At 60.0% G+C, this 20,031-nt stretch overlaps 2 protein-coding genes and 1 long non-coding RNA gene across 16 annotated transcripts in view; 2 read left to right on the forward strand and 1 right to left on the reverse strand.

The window, feature by feature from the left end:
- The window catches only part of MCF2L (MCF.2 cell line derived transforming sequence like), a 132,205-nt gene extending 124,204 nt beyond the window's left edge, over positions 1–8,001 (forward strand). For 8 of the 12 annotated variants that reach the window (XM_027065248.2, XM_027065254.2, XM_027065253.2 and 5 more), the window contains 6 exons: positions 361–479; positions 1,979–2,053; positions 4,449–4,567; positions 5,815–5,927; positions 6,015–6,118; positions 6,229–8,001. In XM_027065248.2, the coding sequence (XP_026921049.2) occupies positions 361–479; positions 1,979–2,053; positions 4,449–4,567; positions 5,815–5,927; positions 6,015–6,118; positions 6,229–6,314 (616 nt within the window). In that variant the 3' untranslated portion in view covers positions 6,315–8,001. Of the gene's footprint in view, positions 1–360; positions 480–626; positions 720–1,978; positions 2,054–4,448; positions 4,568–5,814; positions 5,928–6,014; positions 6,119–6,228 lie in introns of all 12 variants that reach the window. The other 4 variants (XM_053218053.1, XM_027065256.2, XM_027065259.2 and 1 more) reach the window with 3 other exon arrangements.
- Positions 6,824–10,305, reverse strand: LOC113601136 (uncharacterized). Of its 2 annotated transcripts, none has more exons than XR_003422301.2 (2): positions 10,115–10,305; positions 6,824–8,374 (listed from the first exon to the last, which is right to left on the reverse strand). It is a non-coding gene; the product is annotated as an uncharacterized LOC113601136 (long non-coding RNA). The 2 variants fall into 2 exon arrangements; XR_008296646.1 differs by having other exon boundaries at positions 9,021–10,305.
- Positions 10,306–10,345: 40 nt separating this feature from the next.
- F7 (coagulation factor VII) lies at positions 10,346–19,615 on the forward strand. Of its 2 annotated transcripts, XM_053218085.1 has the most exons (9): positions 10,346–10,500; positions 11,789–11,949; positions 12,080–12,382; positions 13,222–13,246; positions 13,541–13,654; positions 15,227–15,367; positions 16,356–16,465; positions 17,933–18,056; positions 18,524–19,615. In XM_053218085.1, exons 1-9 carry the CDS (start codon positions 10,431–10,433, stop codon positions 19,117–19,119), a joined length of 1,644 nt encoding a protein of 547 aa, XP_053074060.1. In that variant the 5' UTR covers positions 10,346–10,430; the 3' UTR covers positions 19,120–19,615. The 2 variants fall into 2 exon arrangements, with proteins under 2 accessions (XP_053074060.1, XP_026921061.1); XM_027065260.2 differs by lacking the exon at positions 12,080–12,382.
- The last annotated feature ends 416 nt before the right edge of the window (positions 19,616–20,031 follow it).

Below are 20,031 nucleotides of genomic sequence, written 5' to 3' on the forward strand. Positions count from 1 at the left end.
GCTGGCTTCACGGGATCTTTTCTGCCTTTAGCCTTACTTTGTTACTGTATTCATTCGCAGCTTTATTTTTCTGTTTCTTATATAAGCACATCTGGTCACTCGTGGGACAGGATGGGGGCTAAGTAAATAATGCATAGAACAATAGTTTGAAAAGAAAAAGGCCACCCCCCATCCCTGCAAGTCAAAAAATCAGCAACCATCTCCTACGTAACAGGAAGCAGGTGGATTTGTTCTCATTCAGTTCTGCCCAGTTAACCCGGAAGTGCGTGGAGGGCAGGATGGGGCCCCAGGGTCTCTGCCTCGGATCCTCAGGGAGGCTGGAAAACTAACCAGGCCACGTCCTCCTCCTTTTTTCATTAGTCCCTCGAAAGGGAACACAAGAAACATCAAAAAGCTGGAGGAAAGAAAAACCGACCCCCTAAGCCTGGAAGGATACGTGAGCTCCACGCCGTTGCCGAAGCCCCCCGAGAAGGGCAGAGGTGGGTGTCTGTGCGGCGCAGCCCCGTCACGGCTGTCCCCGAGTGAGCAGGCGCATCCAGGACGCGCACACCTCTCAGAGGAGAGCCCGTGTGAGCTGGCGTGTGTCCCCGAGCACCCCCACTCCGTCCCTCTGTCTTCCTTTGGAGATGACACAGCCCCGAGCTCTACCTCAGAGAGCTCCGCACTTTCCAAAACGCGCTTTGCTCCGCCAGGCCTTGCTGCCCTCACAGGTCAGAAAGGTAAAAGGCACCTGCCTCAGACCCACGCCCCGGACGTGCCGCTCACCCCGGTGGCACGCTTCTCGTTCGTGTGGTGATCATTCGTGTGGACGGCCCGACAGGGGCGGCTGCCGCCATCGTCACCACATGCAGCCGTTCAGAAGCTTTGCCCACTGACCCGCTCTCTTCCCTGGCGCTGGTGTGTCTGTCCCACACACGGCCAGGGGCCTCTCACTGGGGGCCTTTTGTTTGCAAAGGAGGAGGCAGGCTTCTCTGGCAAAACTTGCTCGCAAACTGCACTCGTCTTTTGCTTTTTTGGTGCACCTCCTCCTGAACCCCCACCCCATCCTGCTCTGTCCTGCCCGGGACTGGCATTGGCGGGCCCTGGGGTGCTCGCTATCACACAGGCCACATAAGGAATCCGCTGGGTGGGAACCTTGGAAAGCTTGTCTGCCTTGCAAGGCTCTGCCGTGGTGAAACGTGTGGGGGGAAGGACACAGATGAGCCCACGGAGCCTGGAGCTCCGGCCGGGTCGTTACAGGACCACCCGCCTGATGCTAAAAGCCAGTGTTTACGAGTTGAGGATTCTTTTCACTCATCCAGGAAATTGGAGGGTTTTTTGTTTGTTTGTTTCAACCTACAAAATACTTTTAAGTTGGCCTCAAACTTTTTATTTTTAAAATATTTTTTTCACGTTTATTTATTAAGAGAGAGAGAGGGAGACAGAGACAGAGTGCCAGTGGGGAGGGGCAGGGAGAGAGGGAGACACAGAATCCAACCAAAGCAGGCTCCAGGATCCGAGCTGTCAGCACAGAGCCCGACGTGGGGCTTGAACTCACGAACTGTGAGATCATGACCTGAGCCGAAGTCGGACGCTTGGCCAACTGAGCCACCCAGGCGCCGCAATCAAACTTTGTTTAAAAAAGGAGAGACGCACTCTGGTGCCGTGTACTTTGCCAAGCATGGAAAGTGCATACACTACACGCTTTTATGCAGAGTCGAGAACCCGCGACCACCTGTAGCCTGCTGAAGTGAGGGTACGGTTGCCACCGTCGGCCCGAGCCGGGTCTCCTCTCCCCCCGTTCCCGGGGCCGCTCCCGTCACCCGCGGGGCCCCGTGGCCAGCTTAGTCTTGTGCACAGGAAGCCACTTGGCAGCAGTGGGAACCGGCCTGCTGGCGGTGGCGTCCTGTCCCGCGTGAACACTGCTCCACACGCCCCCCACGCCCTGCTTGCAGCCCCTCGCTCTCCTGTCTGTTTTTGCCTCTTCCTTCTTCCGCAGCTTCTCCTTCCAGTCCTGGCAAAAAAGCTAAGCGACATGAAGTGAAGAGCGATCCAACGCCTTTTGGTTTACGAGGTAGAGTGGCTCAGCCTTGTGACGTAGCCTGCCGTCCGCGTCCCCATGCGGCTGGGGATGCTGTCTGCCTGGCCGGGGCTCGCCCCCCAGGATGCAGATCACGATAGGTCTCTACCAGCCAGACGCAAATTCCTTGTTTTCCTCAAAAGCATGACGCTCTGGCGACAGATTTGTGATGACATCGCCCTTCTCAGCTGGACTCCTGCTGGGTCTGCCCAGAACCGACCCCCTCAGGGGCTGCCGACACCTGGCCGGCATTCGGGTTGGGCTGTTTCTTGGTAGCTGTGCTGCCGTAGGCCTCCCCGTCCAGGGCGCCCACCCATCCCCTGCTTCTTGGTGGGAGAAGCTGACAGGATCTTGTCAACTTCCCATCTTGCGGGGAGATGACCAGGAGTACAGACAGAGGGGGCCAAGCTCCGTGTTGGAACTCAGGCCATTTCTTGCCCCCTCATATCACAAGGGTAAAGTGCAGCCCCCAAAACCTGAAGATCCCCTGGCCCAGGCTGAGGGTCTGAGGTTCTCAGGGAGGATTTCACTTTGTGAACCACCTTGAGTTTTCCAGCAACTGTGAAGGTTCCCAGGGGCACAGGCTGCGGCTCTCCAGCATCCCCGGGGCAAGAGCTCGGAGGCCAGGGGCCTTGGCCCACCCTCTCGGCCTTCACAGGGATGCGCAGTGCCCCGGGGCCTGGGACAGGGGTCATTTCTGCCCTGACAGCCTCATTTCCTACCTCACACCTGGAGACACCTGAGCACTGCCCTGGCTGAGTTCCCTTGGGCAGGAAGCTGGGGGGCTTCAGCCTCGCCCACGGCCACCCGCCCATGGTTCCTACCGCCTTTCAGCCAAGTTGTGTCTCTTCCCGTGACAGGAAGATGAGGCAGCCTCGTGAGGTCACAGTGGACGTGACCCGAGTGCAGCGCCTGGGGCCCAACTGCTAGCCCCCCTTCACAGCCTACCCCTGCTCCCTATTGCCCATCCCACGCCCCCCCCCCACCCCGAAGCAGGTGACAGCATACACGGGTCTCCTGGGGAGGCAGGTGACAGCACACACGGGTCTCCTGGGCATTCTTGCACATACTTAGCAGCTTGCCCCCCAAAAAGAGTCATCTTCCCAATGTTTTACTCAATGCCGCTGTCAGGAACTATTTTGCAGAGGAGGGAGGGGACCCCACTCACCGTTACCTGGGCCTGATGTCCTACACACTCACCCACACGTGCACAGATCAAGTGGGTTGGTGACACTTCGCTTCCCTCTTGGGCCTCGGTACTTTCCTGTCCACCCCCCCGTCACACAGTCTTGACCTGGGTGAGCCTGGTAGAAAGGCTTCCAGAGAGGCTGCTTGTCCCCACAGAGGCGAGCGAGCCCTTTGCACGCACCTGCTGTGACTCCCTCACATGCCTCAGCCTGTCGTCCTCAGGGAGGGCACGCCTCCTGCCACCCCACGTGTAATCTGGAACTGGTGTGCCCCGCCCGCAGCCAGCAAGCAGCCTTCTCTCCCAGACCCGCTTGCCTCTTGCTGCACAGCCATGGGACACATGGCCTGATGCTCCAGACTGTCACCTAGTGCCAGCATCCCTGTGTTTGTTCAGAACCCGGAATCCGACATCTCCTGTCTCCCCACAACTTACTTGCATTCTCCCCCAAATTTCCCCCAAATGGGAAATACAGGTGCTACTCTTTGGGCCTACAAGGCAGTGGAAACGCTGATGAAGGGATGTTGTGCATTTTATAAAGTCCCCAGAAAGATCTCTCCCCGCGTTTTCTGGCCCAGCCGAGCTCCGCAGCTGGAGCTCACACAGGCAGGTGGCCTGGCCTGGAATCCCAGCCTCACCACGTGGCCACGGGGGCTCAGCGGCCCTGTTAGCTTCCGTGTGCGGCGTCTGCTGGCCTGCGTCACAGCGCCCCTACCTCGTGGGCTAAGGGCCAGGACGGGCCGGCACAGGGCACGCGCAGCGAGCCTCAGCCCATGTGTGAGGGGCGGCCCCCCAGGCGGTCGGCCGGGTGTTCACCCTCCAAGCGCTAACTGCAAACTCCTTCCCTTTGGTGGCATTTGCTCCAACACAGCGGGATGGCAATGTCCCAGGCTAGTGGTTACTCAGGATCTCTGTGCTCCCCTGGCAAAGGGGCAAAGCGGCAGGGCCTAAGGGACCACCTCCCTGAGGGGCTGGGGTTCGCTGTGTCCCCCCGGCTGGTGACGGAAGCAGGTGCCTGGGCCCCGGCCCCCTGGACTGTGCATGGCTGAAGCACCCGTGTCAGCAGCGTGCCCCAGTCTGCGCTGCGTCCCGCCGGAAGGTCTTGGCTGGCTCCTGGGAAGGGGGCACGTGCGGGTGGTGGGAACTGCACAGACCCCCTTCACACAGTGAGGGTGGTCCTCACTGCGGCCCGCTCTCTCTCAGGTTGGAGCAAAACGTCTCACCCCTCAGAGGCCCCTGAGGACGATGGCTGGTCGAGTGCTGAGGAGCTGATCAATTCCTCGGATGCAGAGGAGGAGGGCAGAGTGGGCCCCAGGAAGCTGGTAACCTTGGGTCCCACTGGGCGTTCAGCCTGGCCCTGCTGGCCCCTGGGCGGGAGAGCTTCAGAGCACGACCTTACCAGTGCCCCGCATTTGTGGCTGCTGCGGGCACACGTTAGGTGCCAGGGCCCCCTGGGGTTGTGTGCCCGCCTGCCTCCGTCATCAGACCAGCCTGTTTCAGAGGGAACGGTGCACATACGACTTGCCCTCCAAATAAGTAGACTGTTCTGAGGAGCCGCTGTAAAGCGATGCCTTCAGCTCTTACTTTCTAGAGAACTGAACTGCTTTAAGTATGGATTTGCATTCTTTTTTTTTTTAACTTTTTTTAATGTTTATTTTTGAGAGAGAGAGAGCTAGAATAAGCGGGGGAGGGTCAGAGAGAGAGAGAGAGACACGGAATCCGAAGCAGGCTCCAGGCTCTGAGCTCTCAGCACAAAGCCCTACGCAGGGCTCGAACCCACAAACCATTAGACCATGACCTGAGCTGAAGTCAGACGCTCAACCCACTGAGCCACCCCAGATTTGCATTTGAAACAAGGTCCTTTAACACAGCGGCAAGGAGAAGCTATTCACATATTAAATCATTAGAGTCGGGTGACACTAACAGATGCTTGGGGCACTCCATGCTGCCCTGGTCCTAGCTTCAGAGCTTTGTCCATGTGTACGTGTCAAACATGGAGCACGGACTGGGTACCAGGCACTGTGGAGGTACAAAAGACAAAGCAGAGAACAAAATAGACAAGACTCTCCACTCTCACAGGGAAGCAAAATAAAAGGTAGTGAATACGGAGCATACTAGGCGAGGATGACTGCCGTTTCAGATGGGAGGCCCGGGGACAGGAGGGCGCTCCAGGAAGAAGGAGCAGCATGTGCAAAGGCCCTGGGGCAGAGGACTATGTTTGTAGTGTTTGAGGCCGGCTGCAGCAGAGGGGGCAGCCAGACCACCAAGAGTGGGCCAAGGGCACTTTGCACGTTAGTTAGGATTTTTAACATGGTCACGGTGAGAGACCTCTGGCATCCGCTTACGATTAGGAGCTCTTCCCAACTTAAGGTGACAGTCACACGAGAAGCCTGACAAACAGCAGGGCCCTGACGAAATACTCATTGTCTGTCTCCTGTTGGATGCTGGAAGCCCATCTGGGACCTTGCCTGCTCCTGCTACGGCCTCACTCTGCGCTTGGGGTGGGTGGGGGGAGGTGTGTGGATAGGGCGGACTGTGCTGTTTGATGCACTGTGTCCTGTGCCACCAGGTTCCAGGGAAGTACACGGTTGTGCTGGGCGATGAGAAGGAAAGCCCTGAAGCGCTTGCCGTGAGAAGCGGAGATGTGGTGGAGGTGGTCCAGGAGGGTGACGAGGGCCTTTGGTAAGACGTCGCCGGTGGTGGGCTCAGGCCCAAGACCCTGGGGCAGGCCCGCGGCTGGAGCCCCTGACCCGCCCCCGCCCCTTCCAGGTATGTCAGGAACCTGACCTCCAGCAAGGAGAGCTGGGTGCCGGCCAGCAGCCTCTCCACGCTCCTCGGCACGTCGGGCTCGGCTCAGTGCCTGAGCAGCTCAGGTAAGACCCCCGTGCTGTGCTGGCTGCGACTCGAGCCCGCGGGGTCCGCGGCCTCGAGCTCGGGCGTGCAGACGCGAAGCCGCAGCCGTTCTCGCCTGGTTTTCCCGCAGAGTCCAGTGCAGGCTCCGCCCTGCTGAGCGCCTCGTCCAGCTGCAGCGAGAGCTGCGGGGCCCCCCTCTCAGACCTGCAGGGGTAGCGCCGGGCCGCGCAGGATGGCAGCCTGCGGACCTCTAAGTGTTCCTTTGCTTGGGCTTGCTTAGTTTGGTGAGGGACGGTGCTCTAAGACCCTGGGAAAGGAGGACCCTGGCAAGACCCGGAAGAGGAGCCACCCGCTGCCCACGAGACTTGGCGGTGCAGACACAGGGGCACGCAGAGGAAAGGTTCTGGAAGATTCTGTCCTCCGGCCTTCACGCCAGGACCCCCCTGACGGAGGCGCAGAAGTCAGCTCCACGGGAAGATGGCGGCACACCGAGCTTCCCCGCAGAACCAGGATGGACGGAGGGCTGTGGGGCAGCGGAGCAAACATGTGGCAGGTGCCACGGGGCCGTCGTCCGCCTCCACCGGGCCGCGGTGGGGAGCCCGTCCCGGCCACTCGGCTTCGGTTCCTGCCGCATCTGGGCTGGTGCTTCCTGCAGGGATCAGCACGTTGTGGGAGGGACCGCTTCCCAAAGAAGTGGCCAACCTACTGACCCAACAGCTTGGTGGAGGACTTTTTGATTTTTACAAGAAAGCAGGGATTAATTCCATGGCCATTTTTTGTGGTACTTTGGCCGCTAATCTTTACCAAGAATCACTGTGTTTACATGAAATGACAATTTAATACTGTATTTGATACAAAACTATTTTCTGTTACCGGGGTTTACACTGCAGCGCGTTGTTTATACTGCTGGAGATTTGAGGGCTCTCTCTTGGGGACCAAAGCCCTCTCCAAGGCCGGCCTGGTCACCGGCAGTTGAAAACGCATCCCTCGATAAAATCCAGCAATGCTTCTACAAACAGGAGTAGTAGAAACCAAGGAGAGTCCTTTATCTGTGTAGGTTAATTTTCAAAAGAAAATTTAAACTATAATTTAAAATATTTAGTTTCTTTTCTACAAAAATGGGGAACTTGATTTTTTTAACTAGCTTCACTGAATTAGGATTTTTTATCGTTTTTAAAGAATACATAAAGATGCAGTTTCCGCGGGGTACCACCTGAACCGGTGCCCACACAGGGCTCAGTGAAAGCTCCAGCCCTGGCACCTGTGCCGGCCTCCGCTGCTGCCTCCCAGGCTCGGGCAAGTCCCCCTGAACTCAGAAACGTAAAGGTTGCAGAGCTCATCACTGAAATCGAGGCAGAACTGGAAAGAAAACTCTTCTGGTTTACCTTTTTGTGTTTCTCAAACAAACTCTGTTCTCCGGAAACACTTTGTGTATCTGGTGGGGGCGGATCTCTTTCTACGTATGCTTACGTGGATGTGTGTGCATTGGTGTCCCGTGTTAGGGACGCACGCGGCCTCCGCGATGCTGGAAACCGTCACTTTACTGCCCTCCCTGAGTCCCACGCCCACCGCAGCCTGCTCCTGGCCACACGCGAGCCCCCACCCTGGCTGCCCCTGCGGTGCGTTAGAGAAAACAGCCGTGCAAGACTCAGCAGCTTTCCTCAGTGCCCCCCGATTTACTCAGTGCGCTGACTGTGCAGAGACCGCCCCAGCCGCCTCGCCCAACACCCCCCCACCATTGTAATCTCTTCCTCATAAAGGCACTTTAAAACCTCGTGTTTCAGTCATTGCTTTTTGTTTGGTTTGGGGTCTTTTTTTTTTTATTGCTGATGTAAATGAAATTTAAAAAATCAGAGTTCTTTATTGTATGGATGGAGTTTGAATAAATATCAGCCCCTCTTGCTGTCTGCCTTCATCTGTAAAAAGCCCAGAATTCTGCTTATCGCGCTCAGCTACACGCAGCACTGCAAGCGCCGTTACAGGGGAGGCAGGTGGCGAGCAGGACCCAGAATGTGTCCCCTATGCTTCCCTTTGTCAGAAAATGATGGAAATAAAGTAAGCGTATTGTGTCAACACTGTGAAGGTAACAAAAGAAATGCAGACTCCCAGTGCTGGGACATTGGGGTCCGGTGGCGGAAGGGATGTGGTGGGGAGGGAAGTGTGACGGGCGGAAGCAGGAATCCGGAAGAGCAGCCGGGAGCCACTCTCCCACGACGCTGGAATCGTGCTAGGCTGACCTACCAGGAGGGGATCAAATCGGATGCATCACATAATTCCTGAAAGACACCATCAAACAAGATCACACAAGGGCTGGAAGAAAAGACAAGAACAGAGACTAACAAACCCTGACCTCCCGGGAGCCCCTCCCACAGACCTGAGGGCTGTGCCCCAGAGGCAGGTACACTGTTGGGGTTGGCCACTGGAGCGCCTGTCCCCCAGTCCAAGCGGAAGGCGTGGCCATGAGCGGAGGGTCAGGGAGGGGGCCGCTGTTCACACGGAGCTACGCAGGCTGGCCCTCTGCACTCAGCCACCCTGTCCTCCTCCCCTCGCCCCTCCTGGCCCGGGGTCTGGGGTAGGACTACTCGGTACCGTGCTTGGTGGTCTTTCATGAAGAAAAAGCCACTTGGAAGCGTCAGTGGGGAAGCGGTGCCTCAGCCATGACCCCACTGGCCTGTGCTGTCCCCCACCTCCCCAGAGGACCCTGGGACTCGAAGGCTTCAGTCCAGCACATGTCCCAAATCCAGGCTGCCTGGCAGCTCACCCATGGGAATCCCATTTCCCCACAGCTTTGGGCGGTCGGAGGAGGAGCGTCCCTTCCCCACGCCTCCTGGCCAGTCGCCCACTGAGTCCACGGCCAGACACTCCTCGCGCTGCTCTGAGAACAGCCCAGCCGCGGCCCCGCTCAAGGGGAAGCATAGGCACCTGCTGACGGTGTCCCCAGGATGCAGTCTTGCTCAGAAGCAGGACCCTTGCCGGTAGAATTGGTTATGATGAGTCACACTGGAGTGGGGGCCCTGACCCACGGGTAGTGTCTCTGTAAGGAGAGTTAGATCGGGACACACACCCAGGCCGACTGCAGGTGGGGCACAGAGGCCCCCAGAACTCCCCAGCGGGAAGGGGCAGGCAGGCCCTCCCCCGGAGCCTCCAGAGACAGCAGGGCCCTGCACAGACACCGTGCCCAAGGGCCTGTGGCCTCCAGAGCCGGCACAGGGTAGATTTCCGGTACGGTAAGCCCCACGCGTGCAGCCCTGTCATGGGGCCACCAGGAGTCAGGAAAGTGCTGAGCTCAAGGGTGGCTCCCCTGCAGCCTTTGAGAGCAGGGCTCACGGGTGCTGCGTGTGGACCGACACGGGACCGACAGCACCTCCACCTGCTCGGGCAAGACGTTCGCCAGATTTAGGGGCAGAAGCTCAAGGCTGAAACGCTTCTCCCCAAGCTGGGAGGAAACGGAGCCAGGACTGCCAGGCCATCCAGAGAATCCCCAGAAGGTGCGGCGGAAAGCGGGGGGGTCCCCCCCACCAACAACAGACTCCCAAGCAGCCAGCAATCGTAACCATTAGTAACACCTGAGGTGATCAACAAAACATGTTCTCTGCAGAGACTAACTCTCCCACTTGGGGAGTGGAGCTGGGACCCCGCCTGCAACAGCTGGGCCGTGTGGCTCCCACGCACGGGAGAGGAGCAGAGCGGGCGTCCCCAGTCTCCACCATTTGCAGAAAGGATATTTCAGAGGGTCGAGGCCAGACCCCACTGGAGGCTGGACGCCCACGTGAGCCTTGTTGGGGTGACTGACGATGTCCGAGGGCCCAGGATGGTCCAGGTCAGCACAGAAGCCGGGCAACCAAGACGGTTGGTCACCGCGGCTTGCGGCCTGGGCCCAAGAGGGCCCGGAGGGACACAGAGCAGGGGGTTCAGCTTGGGGCAGGTGCCCCAGGGCAATGAGGCCCTGTGTGGGTCTCCACCCACACCGAAGATCCACTCTCCTGTCCCCAGAGTTACTCTGCAGACACACCTACCACCAGCTTGGATCTGTTTCCCAACTGCGGCCCTAAGTCCCCAGGGCTTCAGATTCTCAACCGCATTTGAGGCGCACGCGCCAGGTACACATCCCGACACAGACGCTTCCGAGAGGGAACCCCTACTTCGCGGTCACAGCTGTGCGGTGGGTACAGACAGTGTCTTCCTGTCCCCGGCGTCCCCCGCACGCCCCGCCCCTGGGTTTGGGAGGCCAGGCCTCCCTCCCCGCCCTCCGTCCCAGCTTGGAGGCCAGGACTTTGCCCGCCTTCCCAGCACGCCTGGAATGTCAACAGACCGTGTGACACAGGCCTCGCCATGGTGTCTGGGTCCCGCGGGCCGGCCCTCCTCTGCTCTCTGCTCGGCCTGCAGGCATCTCTGGCCGCAGGTATGTCAAGGTATAGGGTCCCCTGTAAACGCTGTGTGAGGGGCTGCGGGAGGTTGGTGACCACCTTTCTGGTGGGCACTCCTGTCCCCCCCGGGTGCTTGCTGGCGGCTCCCATGTGATCTGCACGCAGAGTCAGGGCTCGAGTGTGAGGGGGTATGTCTGTCCCCTCCCGTTCTTGGTTGGCCAGCACCAGGGACAGGGTGGGGACCCTGGACTGCACATTTCTGTGACCACAGCCACCCTCCCTGCCACTACTGCGCCAACGGGCCTAGCTAGGAGGACAGCGGGACACTATAAGCTGTCCTCCTTGTGACTTGTCACTACCGCGGGGTGGCCGTGGTGGAGACAGCAGACACTGCCCCCCCCCCAAGCAGCCAGCCTGCGATGGCATGGGCGCCGGCCAGATTCCTGCAGGAGCCCAGGGGACAGCGCGGGCTCCTGGGAAAGACAGCGGGGAGGGAGGGCGGGAAGACGCGGCGGTGGCCAGATTCCCCCGGTAACCACCAGAGGTAACTGGTTCCCCGAGAGCTTTGGTTCACATCTGCTGCCCCCTGAGGGTCACCCAGGCAGGTCTCTGCCCGCCCCTCCATTTGAGGGTTCCCTCGACCTCTCCCTCCAGACCAGGGGCTCCGCAGGAATACAGAGGCGAGACACTGTCACTGTGAAGAACACATGGGGTCTCCCTCCGCCTGGGCGGCCCGGGAGCTGCCCCTCCCCCTCCTGCCGCCCCATCCTCCCCTGCTGCTCACCTCTCTGTCACCCGCCAGGCCCCTGCGTCACCTTTATCCTAGCACTTTCGGTGAACGTCCCGGTGCAGGGACGCAGCCCGTGGCCTTTTGATTATGGAAGTTGACTGGACGCTTTGCAACAGAGTAACTTTTAATCCCCAGAGTTCATTTTCTATGTCGGCTCCTCCCACGAGTTACATAAGCATATGTATGTGCATATGTACATCTTATTTACAAAAGGGATTACACAGTTCAGATTATCGTATCATCTTCTGGTTTCACTTATATTGTATCTTCTTAAGCGTGTACTTAACGCGAACGAGGACACCTTCACGCAGTGGCTCTGCCTGCTGTCTCCAGGCTGTCCTTGTGGCCGGGTTCGAGTGGCCGCCTCTGAGGACGTCCTTGGGACAAATCCTACAAGTGAGGCGGCCGGGCCCGGAGCGACCCCCCACAGCCGCCGTGTTTCCCGTTGCCTTACTCAGAGCGACGCGAAGGTTCCGTGCGTCGGCGCCATCTGGGCGTGGCCAGTGGCCAAGGGCTCACGAACGGTCCTTCAGTCTTCCTCACCCAGGAGGAGGCCCACGGCGTCCTGCGCAGGCACCGGCGCGCCAACTCGTTCCTGGAGGAGCTGAGGTCCGGCTCCCTGGAGCGGGAGTGCGGAGAGGAGCGGTGCTCCTTTGAGGAGGCCCGGGAGATCTTCCAGAATGCCGAGAGGACGGTGAGTCCGCCCCCAGGGGGCGCCCTCCGCGCTGCCCGGCGTCGGTCCGTCTCCCTACTCGGAGGTCGAGGGCCCCGCGCACCGTGTCGGGGTCACGTTCCCACAAGAACGGCTCTCGGGGCCCCTGCAGCGCCCATGGACGGCGCCTCTCTGCGCGGGGCCCTCATTTCCAGCCGGAAAATGCGCTTTGAAAAGCAGGCCCCGGGGGGGCCCTGCCTTCCCATGGACGCTGCCCGCCCCCGACCCCCCGCCCCCAAAGCGGCCCGAGCTCCGTGCAGGGGCTGCTGATGGAGCAGACGGCGGGGACGCTGGCCTGGGCCTCTCCCAGCAGCCCCCGCAGGCGCGGGCGGACACCTCGACCGCGGCTTCAGAGAGCAAACGTGTGGGGGCCGCTGCGGAGAGCCGCCCCACGGCTGTTTGCACGCTGGGAAAGGCGAGTGTCCACGCTGTCCCGCTCCACTCGGGGTGTGGCTATGAGGGGACAAGCCCACACTTCTCCTCAAGGATCGTCTCACGCTCACAGGACACTCACCTCACACAGAACACTTGCCTCACACAGGACACTCAGCCCACATTCACAGGGCACACACTTTGTGTTCAAAGGACACCTGCCTCATTCTCGCAGGACACACGCCTCACACTCACAGGACACCTCACACCAAACAGGAAGTAGGACTATTTGAGGTGGAGGCTCACATGACCTTTTCCAGGTACAGTGAGGATGGTCATTTCCTGCATTTGTGCCCCACTTGGGTTTTCAAGGCATTTCCCAGAGTTGTCTTATTTTATTCTTAGAGTGATCCTGTGAGTTTCAGTTTGCTTGCCCAGAACATTCCTCAGGAATCCGTATTATTGGAGCCTTTGCATCCATTAGCACCTTTTCCTCCTGTCGCCCCGTGTGTGGATGGTCCCCCATCACCAGAGAAGGAAACGGAGGCTCAGAGAGCACGTGTCTTGTCCCAGGGTCACATCTTGGAGGTGGCGGAAGTGGGGCAGAAACTCTGGAATTCTGAATCGGGACAGGGAAATTTGTGACCTCTGGTGGCCTTGGCCATCTGGGGTGGAGAGGCGGGATTAGGAAACACCCCCTCGCCCTGGGTGAACTCACCTCTTCTCCAGAGGAGAAGTCTGGCTTCCGGAGCCCACTGCAAAGGGCACCAGGCCAGAAGCCCCCGGACCACTTCACTTCACCCCAAGTCCCCCGTTCATTCTGTGGGGACCACAGATATTTGTCAATGTGTGTCTCATGCAGCTTCCTCTTTGTCCCCTCAGAAGCAGTTCTGGGTTTCTTACAACGGTGAGTAGGTGAACGGCCCACTTCGCCCCTGGCCAGCCTCCCCCTCCGCTCCCTGACCCTGGGTCACCCCTGCCCGCCGGCCTCCCCCTCAATGCTCTGAACCTGGGTCGCCCCTGCCCGCTGGCCTCCCCCTCAGCTCCCTGACCCTGGGTCACCCCTGCCCGCCGGCCTCCCCCTCAGTGCTCTGAACCTGGGTCGCCCCTGCCCGCTGGCCTCCCCCTCAGCGCCCTGACCCTCGGTCGCTCCTGCCCGCCGGCCTCCCCCTCAGCGCTCTGACCCTGGGTCGCTTCACAGATGGGGACCAATGTGCCTCGAATCCGTGCCAGAACGGGGGTTCCTGTGAGGACCAGCTCCAGTCCTACATCTGCTTCTGTCTCGACAATTTCGAGGGCCGGAACTGTGAGACAAGTGAGGACCCCACAGTTTGCGGGCAGAGCCCCCACGAGGCTGATGGGCACGGCCGGGCCAGGCGGGGGCTGGGCCCCAGCCTCGGTGGGAAATGGGCTCGGTGACCGTGAGACACTTGGATCTGAGACCCTCGGGTGCTAATTCTTGATCGCCCCTTGTCTGATTCTGGAAAATACAAACCCCTTGGGCTCCCAGTGCTGGGGAATTCGGATACACCTGGACGGGGCCCCGGGGAGGGCACGTTACTGCCCAGCATCCCACTGAGACAGTGAAGAAACTTCATCTTCCCTACTTGCTATTACGAAAGTGTGAACTATTTTTTCACCATTCTAATGTTAAAATACTGCGAGGTTGAGGGGTTCCTTGGGCCGTCTCAGGGTCAGTAATTGGCTGGGAGGACCCATAGCACTCTCTGAAGGCCAACATACTCAAAGTTACGGTGGAAGGCTACAGATTGAAGTCAGCACGGAGACCAGTGTGAGCTTCCAGGTGTCCTCAACCAGTGGGGTCTTACAGACAGTCTTCCTTTCTCCAAGAACAAGGTGTGACGAGACTTAGGGAGTATCACACTGAGCCTCCACGTCCAGGGGTCTTCTTGGGGCTCAGTCACGTACACATGGCTGACCTCCCACGTAGCTGGCCTTAGTCTCCAGCCCCTCCAGAGGTCAAGGTGATACCCCACCATGAATCACATTGTTACACCATCCAGTGTGGCCAAAGGCCCCCAAGGAAACATCATTCTTATCAGACAGATGGAATTAAATTAAAAGTGTCCAACTTAATCAGCAAGGGTGTGGCGGTCACCTCCCAGGAGCTGAGGGCAAAGGCAAATCTCTCTTTGGGTAACTTCAATCCTTTGCCACATGTGTACACTCTGATATTCAAGGAGCTCTTGTGGGCCACAGCCACCTTCTGCTCTAAGCAAACCAGGGAGAGTAAAGGAAAGACTAAGGAAGAGGCTTCTTGCCAGTTATCTGGGGCTACAAAGCCTCAGTGTCCTTGCCCAGCCCTTTATGCTCAGGAGCCCTGGTGTGAATCCTCCAGGACCATGGTGCTCAGGAGCTCTGGTGTGACTTCACTTCCAGGCCAGGCCTTCCTGCTGGGGGCCCTCAACTGGCACAGAGAGCTAACCCCATCTCCCACATCCTAGCACTGCCCTTCAGAGAGGGTGAATGTTCCTTATCTCCATCTGTCCGAGCCAGTGGTCAGCCCCCGCCAGTTCACTGGGGCACCTGGGCCTGGCTATGGAACCATCTCATCTGCCTGGCCTCTTGCCAGCAGGTATCCAATTGCGGTGAACACTTTTACTGTCCCCAGGCCCTCCCCAGCTCCCACCGGCTCCTGGGAGGGGAGCACAGAGGCCCCATGTGTAAGCCCTATGTCCCAACTGGCTAAGCTGCTCAGATGTGAGACCGCACACAACCCCAGGTCACCCTTCCGGATCGATCCAGAGCAGGCTGGGACCTGGCTATCTCTGCAGCCAACAGCTAAGCACCGTTTTCATGCAGAATGAGGGCTGGCTCTCCCTGACTAGCACAGGCCCCTCTCAGTCTGTCCCCTTCCTGTCCTCAGACAAGAAGGACCAGCTGATCTGTATGAACGAGAACGGAGGCTGTGAGCAGTACTGCAGCGACCATGCAGAGACCAGGCGCTCTTGCCGGTGCCACGAGGGGTACGCGCTCCAAGACGATGGGGTGTCCTGCGCTCCCACAGGTAACGGTCCTCAGGGGCCAGCTCTGGGGGCTGTGCTCTGTTTTGTTCCCAACGAGCAGCCACCCATTCCTGTATGGCTGACAGATGACAAGGGTGAGTATCACTCACTGAACACCTACTACACGCTGACCACGCCTTGCCCACTCGAGAACAGGCCACAGCAGGAGCCGCTCCAGAGTGGCTGGTCAACCTGCCTGTCCAAGGCAGGTCCAGAGGAGCCAAGGGAGTCCCTGCCCGCCCCACGGCTGTCCTGTGGGGCACCCCATGGCCACACGTGGGGTCTACACTGACTGTGGCACAGTCTGGATGCCACGTCTTTTTTTTTTTTAACGTTTATTTATTTTGGAGACAGAGACAGAGCATGAACGGGGCAGGGTCAGAGAGAGGGAGACACAGAATCTGAAACAGGCTCCAGGCTCTGAGCAGTCAGCACAGAGCCCGACGCGGGGCTCGAAATCAAGGACCGCGAGATCATGACCTGAGCCGAAGTCGGACACTCAACCGACTGAGCCACCCAGGCACCCCAACCACATCTTTTTTTAAAAGGAGAGCACTTTGAGGAAAATGTAAATTTTCCCCAACCCGGTCTCGAACTAACACAGTCCCAGCAGCTCAGGTGCCCAGGCCTGTCTGTGCAGAGTGAAGTGGGTCCCACCCCCGCTAGTGCCTGAAGCTCAACCCCCACCTCTAAGCGGTGTCTCTGGGCCCGGGGACTTTACTGCGGAAACCAGAGGAGCCGGGTGAAAGTGCTGTGGCCCAAGGTCTGGTCAGCCTTTAGACAAGCGTCCACCTCCTCAGGCAGCACGTCGCTCCCCTGGGGCGACTGGCAGAACCCAGTTTCAACAGGGAGGCCCTCTGTCCCTGCAGAAGCAGCTCCCACAGGGCTGGGCCTGCCCTGCCAAGGGCGTGCCTGCAGGCCGTGGAGCCTGTCCCTCAGCAGCTGTCCCTCCAGCACGGACCCCACGGCCTGATGACCTGTTTCCCACAGTGGAGTATCCGTGTGGAAGAATACCTGTTCTGGAAAAGAGAAATGGCCGCGACCCCCAAGGCCGAATTGTGGGTGGCAAGGTGTGCCCCAAAGGAGAATGTCCCTGGCAGGTGAGGCTCCAGGGCCCCTGGAGGAAAAGCAGGAGGTCGGCCGCGGGACCCCGGCCCCTCGTCTCCTTCCACTTTGCTCCGAAGCCCACACCTGCGCGCTCACCTCCGTCCGTCAGTCCGGGTGTCAGCACCCCCAGCAGCACCTGCCTTCTGGCTCTCCCCTCCCGTCTCTTCCCGTCTCCTCCTCGGGGCTGCTGCCTCTCTCCCCTCCACAGATGGGGGAGTCCAGGCCACTGGTGGCAGATGGCAAAGGCAGGATTTGAACCCGCCACTATCTGCCCCTGGAAACGGAGGCAAGGCAGGCTGTCCCTGCACGTGCTCAGGTGTGTGGGGCAGCCTGTGAGCCTGGTCCCTGTTGGAAATGCGGAGTCTCAGGCCCCCAGACCCACTGGGCCAAAATCCACCTCTCACAAGAGCAGCACGCGTGCACTCGGGTTTCAGAGCCGGACCCAGTGGTCCTCCGGGCCCTGCACGTGGACACCCGAGTTGGACTGTTCAGAGTTGTTACCACACAAGAGCCTTGGAAGGGATGATGGTGGCTCACCAGTCCTCCTGGGCCTGACTCCGGGTCGGGGCAGCCCCAGTGCTCCAGCTTTCTGCCATTTGGCCGCGTGCAGACCAGAAGCGGCATTTTTGGCTGAGCCAGTGGCCCCTCCCACCGGCCCGGCCCTGCCCCATCCCACCTGCCACAGGTGGGAGCAGGCAGTCGGGGCCTGCGTGGCTCCTGTGCGGTCCCAGGCCCACTCCTCAGCTGGCAGGACCCGGGGTTTTGGTGTTCCGAGGATAACATAAGCTAGACGCGTCCTAGCGGGACTGGTGTGTTCACCAGAGTGCCCAGAACTGGCAGTGTGTGCGGCGGAGGGACCGCACAGGTGGGTCTCTGTTGTTTACAGCAGACAGCACCTGGGAGGGCTCTGTGCAAGGGGAGGGGGCTGCAGCATGCACACGCCCCCAGGTCCTCAACCCCAGGAGAGAGGTGGGGAAACTGAGGCCCACTGAGATTCAGGCTCCAATCCGGCCGAACCACTACCCCAGGCCTCCTCTTGTGGCTGCGGCTGCAGAGCCAACATCAGCTCCTTCCGCCTGCCCGCGGTGGGAAAACCACTGCAGGGAAAAGGCCTGCACCCAAGCTGCACTCAGGACCCGCTCAGCACCCTCCTTGCTTTTAGGGAGAAGAAAAGGAAGCATTTATGGGGCCCGCTGTGCACCAAGAATTGTGCCCGGTGCCGCGGCACGTGCCCTCTTCCCCGCTACGCTTGGCCCGTCTTTGTGGACCAGTCTTGCCAGCTCCTGCTGGTGGTGCCAGGGATGCACAGGGGAACTGGCACCCACGCCCCGTGGTCGGGCCAGTACCCGCAAGCCCCCTGTTGCCTTAGCTGGCTGGGGAGACGGGCCGCGAGGGCCCTGGGTGCACGGGAAAGGCGCTCCCCACGGAGGGGTGACGCGAACTCTGCTGTGCCCGGCCAGGCTGCACTGAAGCTGGACGGCGTGCTGGTGTGTGGGGGCGCCCTGCTCGACGCTGCCTGGTTGGTCTCTGCAGCCCACTGCTTCGACAGAATCAGGAACTGGGAGAACCTGACGGTGGTGCTGGGTGAGTTTTGTGGCTCCTCCACCTGCTGAGCGTGGCTTGTGAAACCTGCCACGAGATGAGTGCCTCCAAACAGAGAAGTGGGCAATGTCCGGGCGGACCCCGGTGCCGCAGTGTCCCAGTGTGGCCACGGCCCCCCGGCCTCTCCACCCACAGAAAGTCACGGAGGTGTTGCTCTGCTCTACTCCCTTCTCACTTGGGCCAAGAGCCCCAGGGTTGCCTGGTGGGTGATGGGACGCCGAGCACCCCCAGGGAGGGTCTGGGAAGAACTTGGGGGATCCACCACCCCTCCTCACGTGCCCTCAGCACCCCCAAATTCACCCAGATTCACCCTGATTCACACTCCACGAGGAGCCCTGCGGTGGCTGCCTGGGGGTGCCGCTCCGGCCAGCCTGGGACGGAACACAGGGCCCCTTCTGCCCCAGAAGCAGGCTGAGGGGCGGGGTATGAGCGGTGCCGGTCCCCCGCAGGCGAGCACGATCTCCGCAAGGAGGAGGGCGAGGAGCAGGAGCGGCACGTCGCCCAGATCATCATCCCCGACAAGTACATCCCCCGCAAGACGAACCATGACATCGCCCTGCTGCGCCTGCGGACGCCCGTGGCCTTCACCAACCATGTCGTGCCCCTGTGTCTGCCCGAGAAGGCCTTCTCCGAGAGGACGCTGGCCTTCATCCGCTTCTCCACCGTCAGCGGCTGGGGCCAGCTGCTGGACAGGGGCATCACGGCCCTTGAGCTCATGGCCATCGACGTGCCCCGGGTGATGACCCAGGACTGCCAGGAGCAGTCACACAGGAAGGCGGGCTCTCCGGCAATCACCGAGAACATGTTCTGCGCCGGCTACCTAGATGGGAGCAAGGATGCCTGCAAGGGGGACAGCGGGGGCCCGCACGCCACCAAGTTCCAGGGCACCTGGTACCTGACGGGGATCGTCAGCTGGGGGGAGGGCTGTGCGGCCGAAGGTCACTTCGGGGTGTACACCAGGGTCTCCCAGTACATCGAGTGGCTGCGCAGGCTCATGAGCCAGAGCCCAACCTCGGGAGGCCTCCTCCGGGCCCCGCTGCCCTAGCCTCAGTGCAGGGCCACCCTAATAAAGCTGCCACCCGTCCCTGCTCTGTTCCAGAAACACCCTGCACTTCTGGAGTGGGGGAAGGGGGTGCAAAGCTGGCTGAGCAGGATGTGCCCGGGGGGAGCACCGATGTGCCTGCCAGGGAGGGGACGCACTGTTTCCCAGGGGACCGTGCTCCCCTGACGGCCGTTGTGGTGGTGCGTGTGCACGTCGGCATGCATACATTGCTGCCTACACATCAGCACACACACACCTGCATCCACATATCGGCGTGCTTACACTTGCGTGCTCACACTGGCACACACACCTGTGTCCACACATTGGCGTGCTCACACTTGCGTGCTCACATCTTTACGTTCCATTCCTGTCTTCTTGCACAAGCATGTCGCCCTCATTTCACGTACACGGGAAGCATCATCCATTCATCCTGGGGACTGTCCTTCCAGATCTATCTGTGTACGTAGCTTTGACCATAAAATGTGAGGCTGTCACCCTCCATATGGCGTTTGTCACTGGCCCACCCGTGAGCACACCTCTGGAGCGCCCTCCTGCCACCCTGGAGCACTCGTCCTCACCCTGTTGAGGCCCTGCTTGTCCTGGAGCCACGCTTTCTCTCACGCTCACAGCACCCCAGAGATGGGCCTTCCTCCACCGAGGCTGTTTTCCAAAACCAAGAGCACGTGGGCAGGTTTTGGAGGCTGTGGTTCCCCAAACCCTACAGAACCGGGCGTCCTCTTCCCGCCAAGGTCCCAGTCAACAACGGTCCTCAACGAGGGTCCCAGGGAAGCCCTGCCTGAGAGCCACCAGCTTCCTCAGTCCTGCCGCATCAGTGGGACCGGGGAAGGACCCAGTGAGTGACATTTTTATCAGATCCCTCAGGTGATCGTGGGGCCCGCTCGGCCTAAAGCCACA

The sequence above is a fragment of the Acinonyx jubatus genome, chromosome A1, assembly GCF_027475565.1.
Source record: "Acinonyx jubatus isolate Ajub_Pintada_27869175 chromosome A1, VMU_Ajub_asm_v1.0, whole genome shotgun sequence".
Taxonomy (NCBI): domain Eukaryota; kingdom Metazoa; phylum Chordata; class Mammalia; order Carnivora; family Felidae; genus Acinonyx; species Acinonyx jubatus.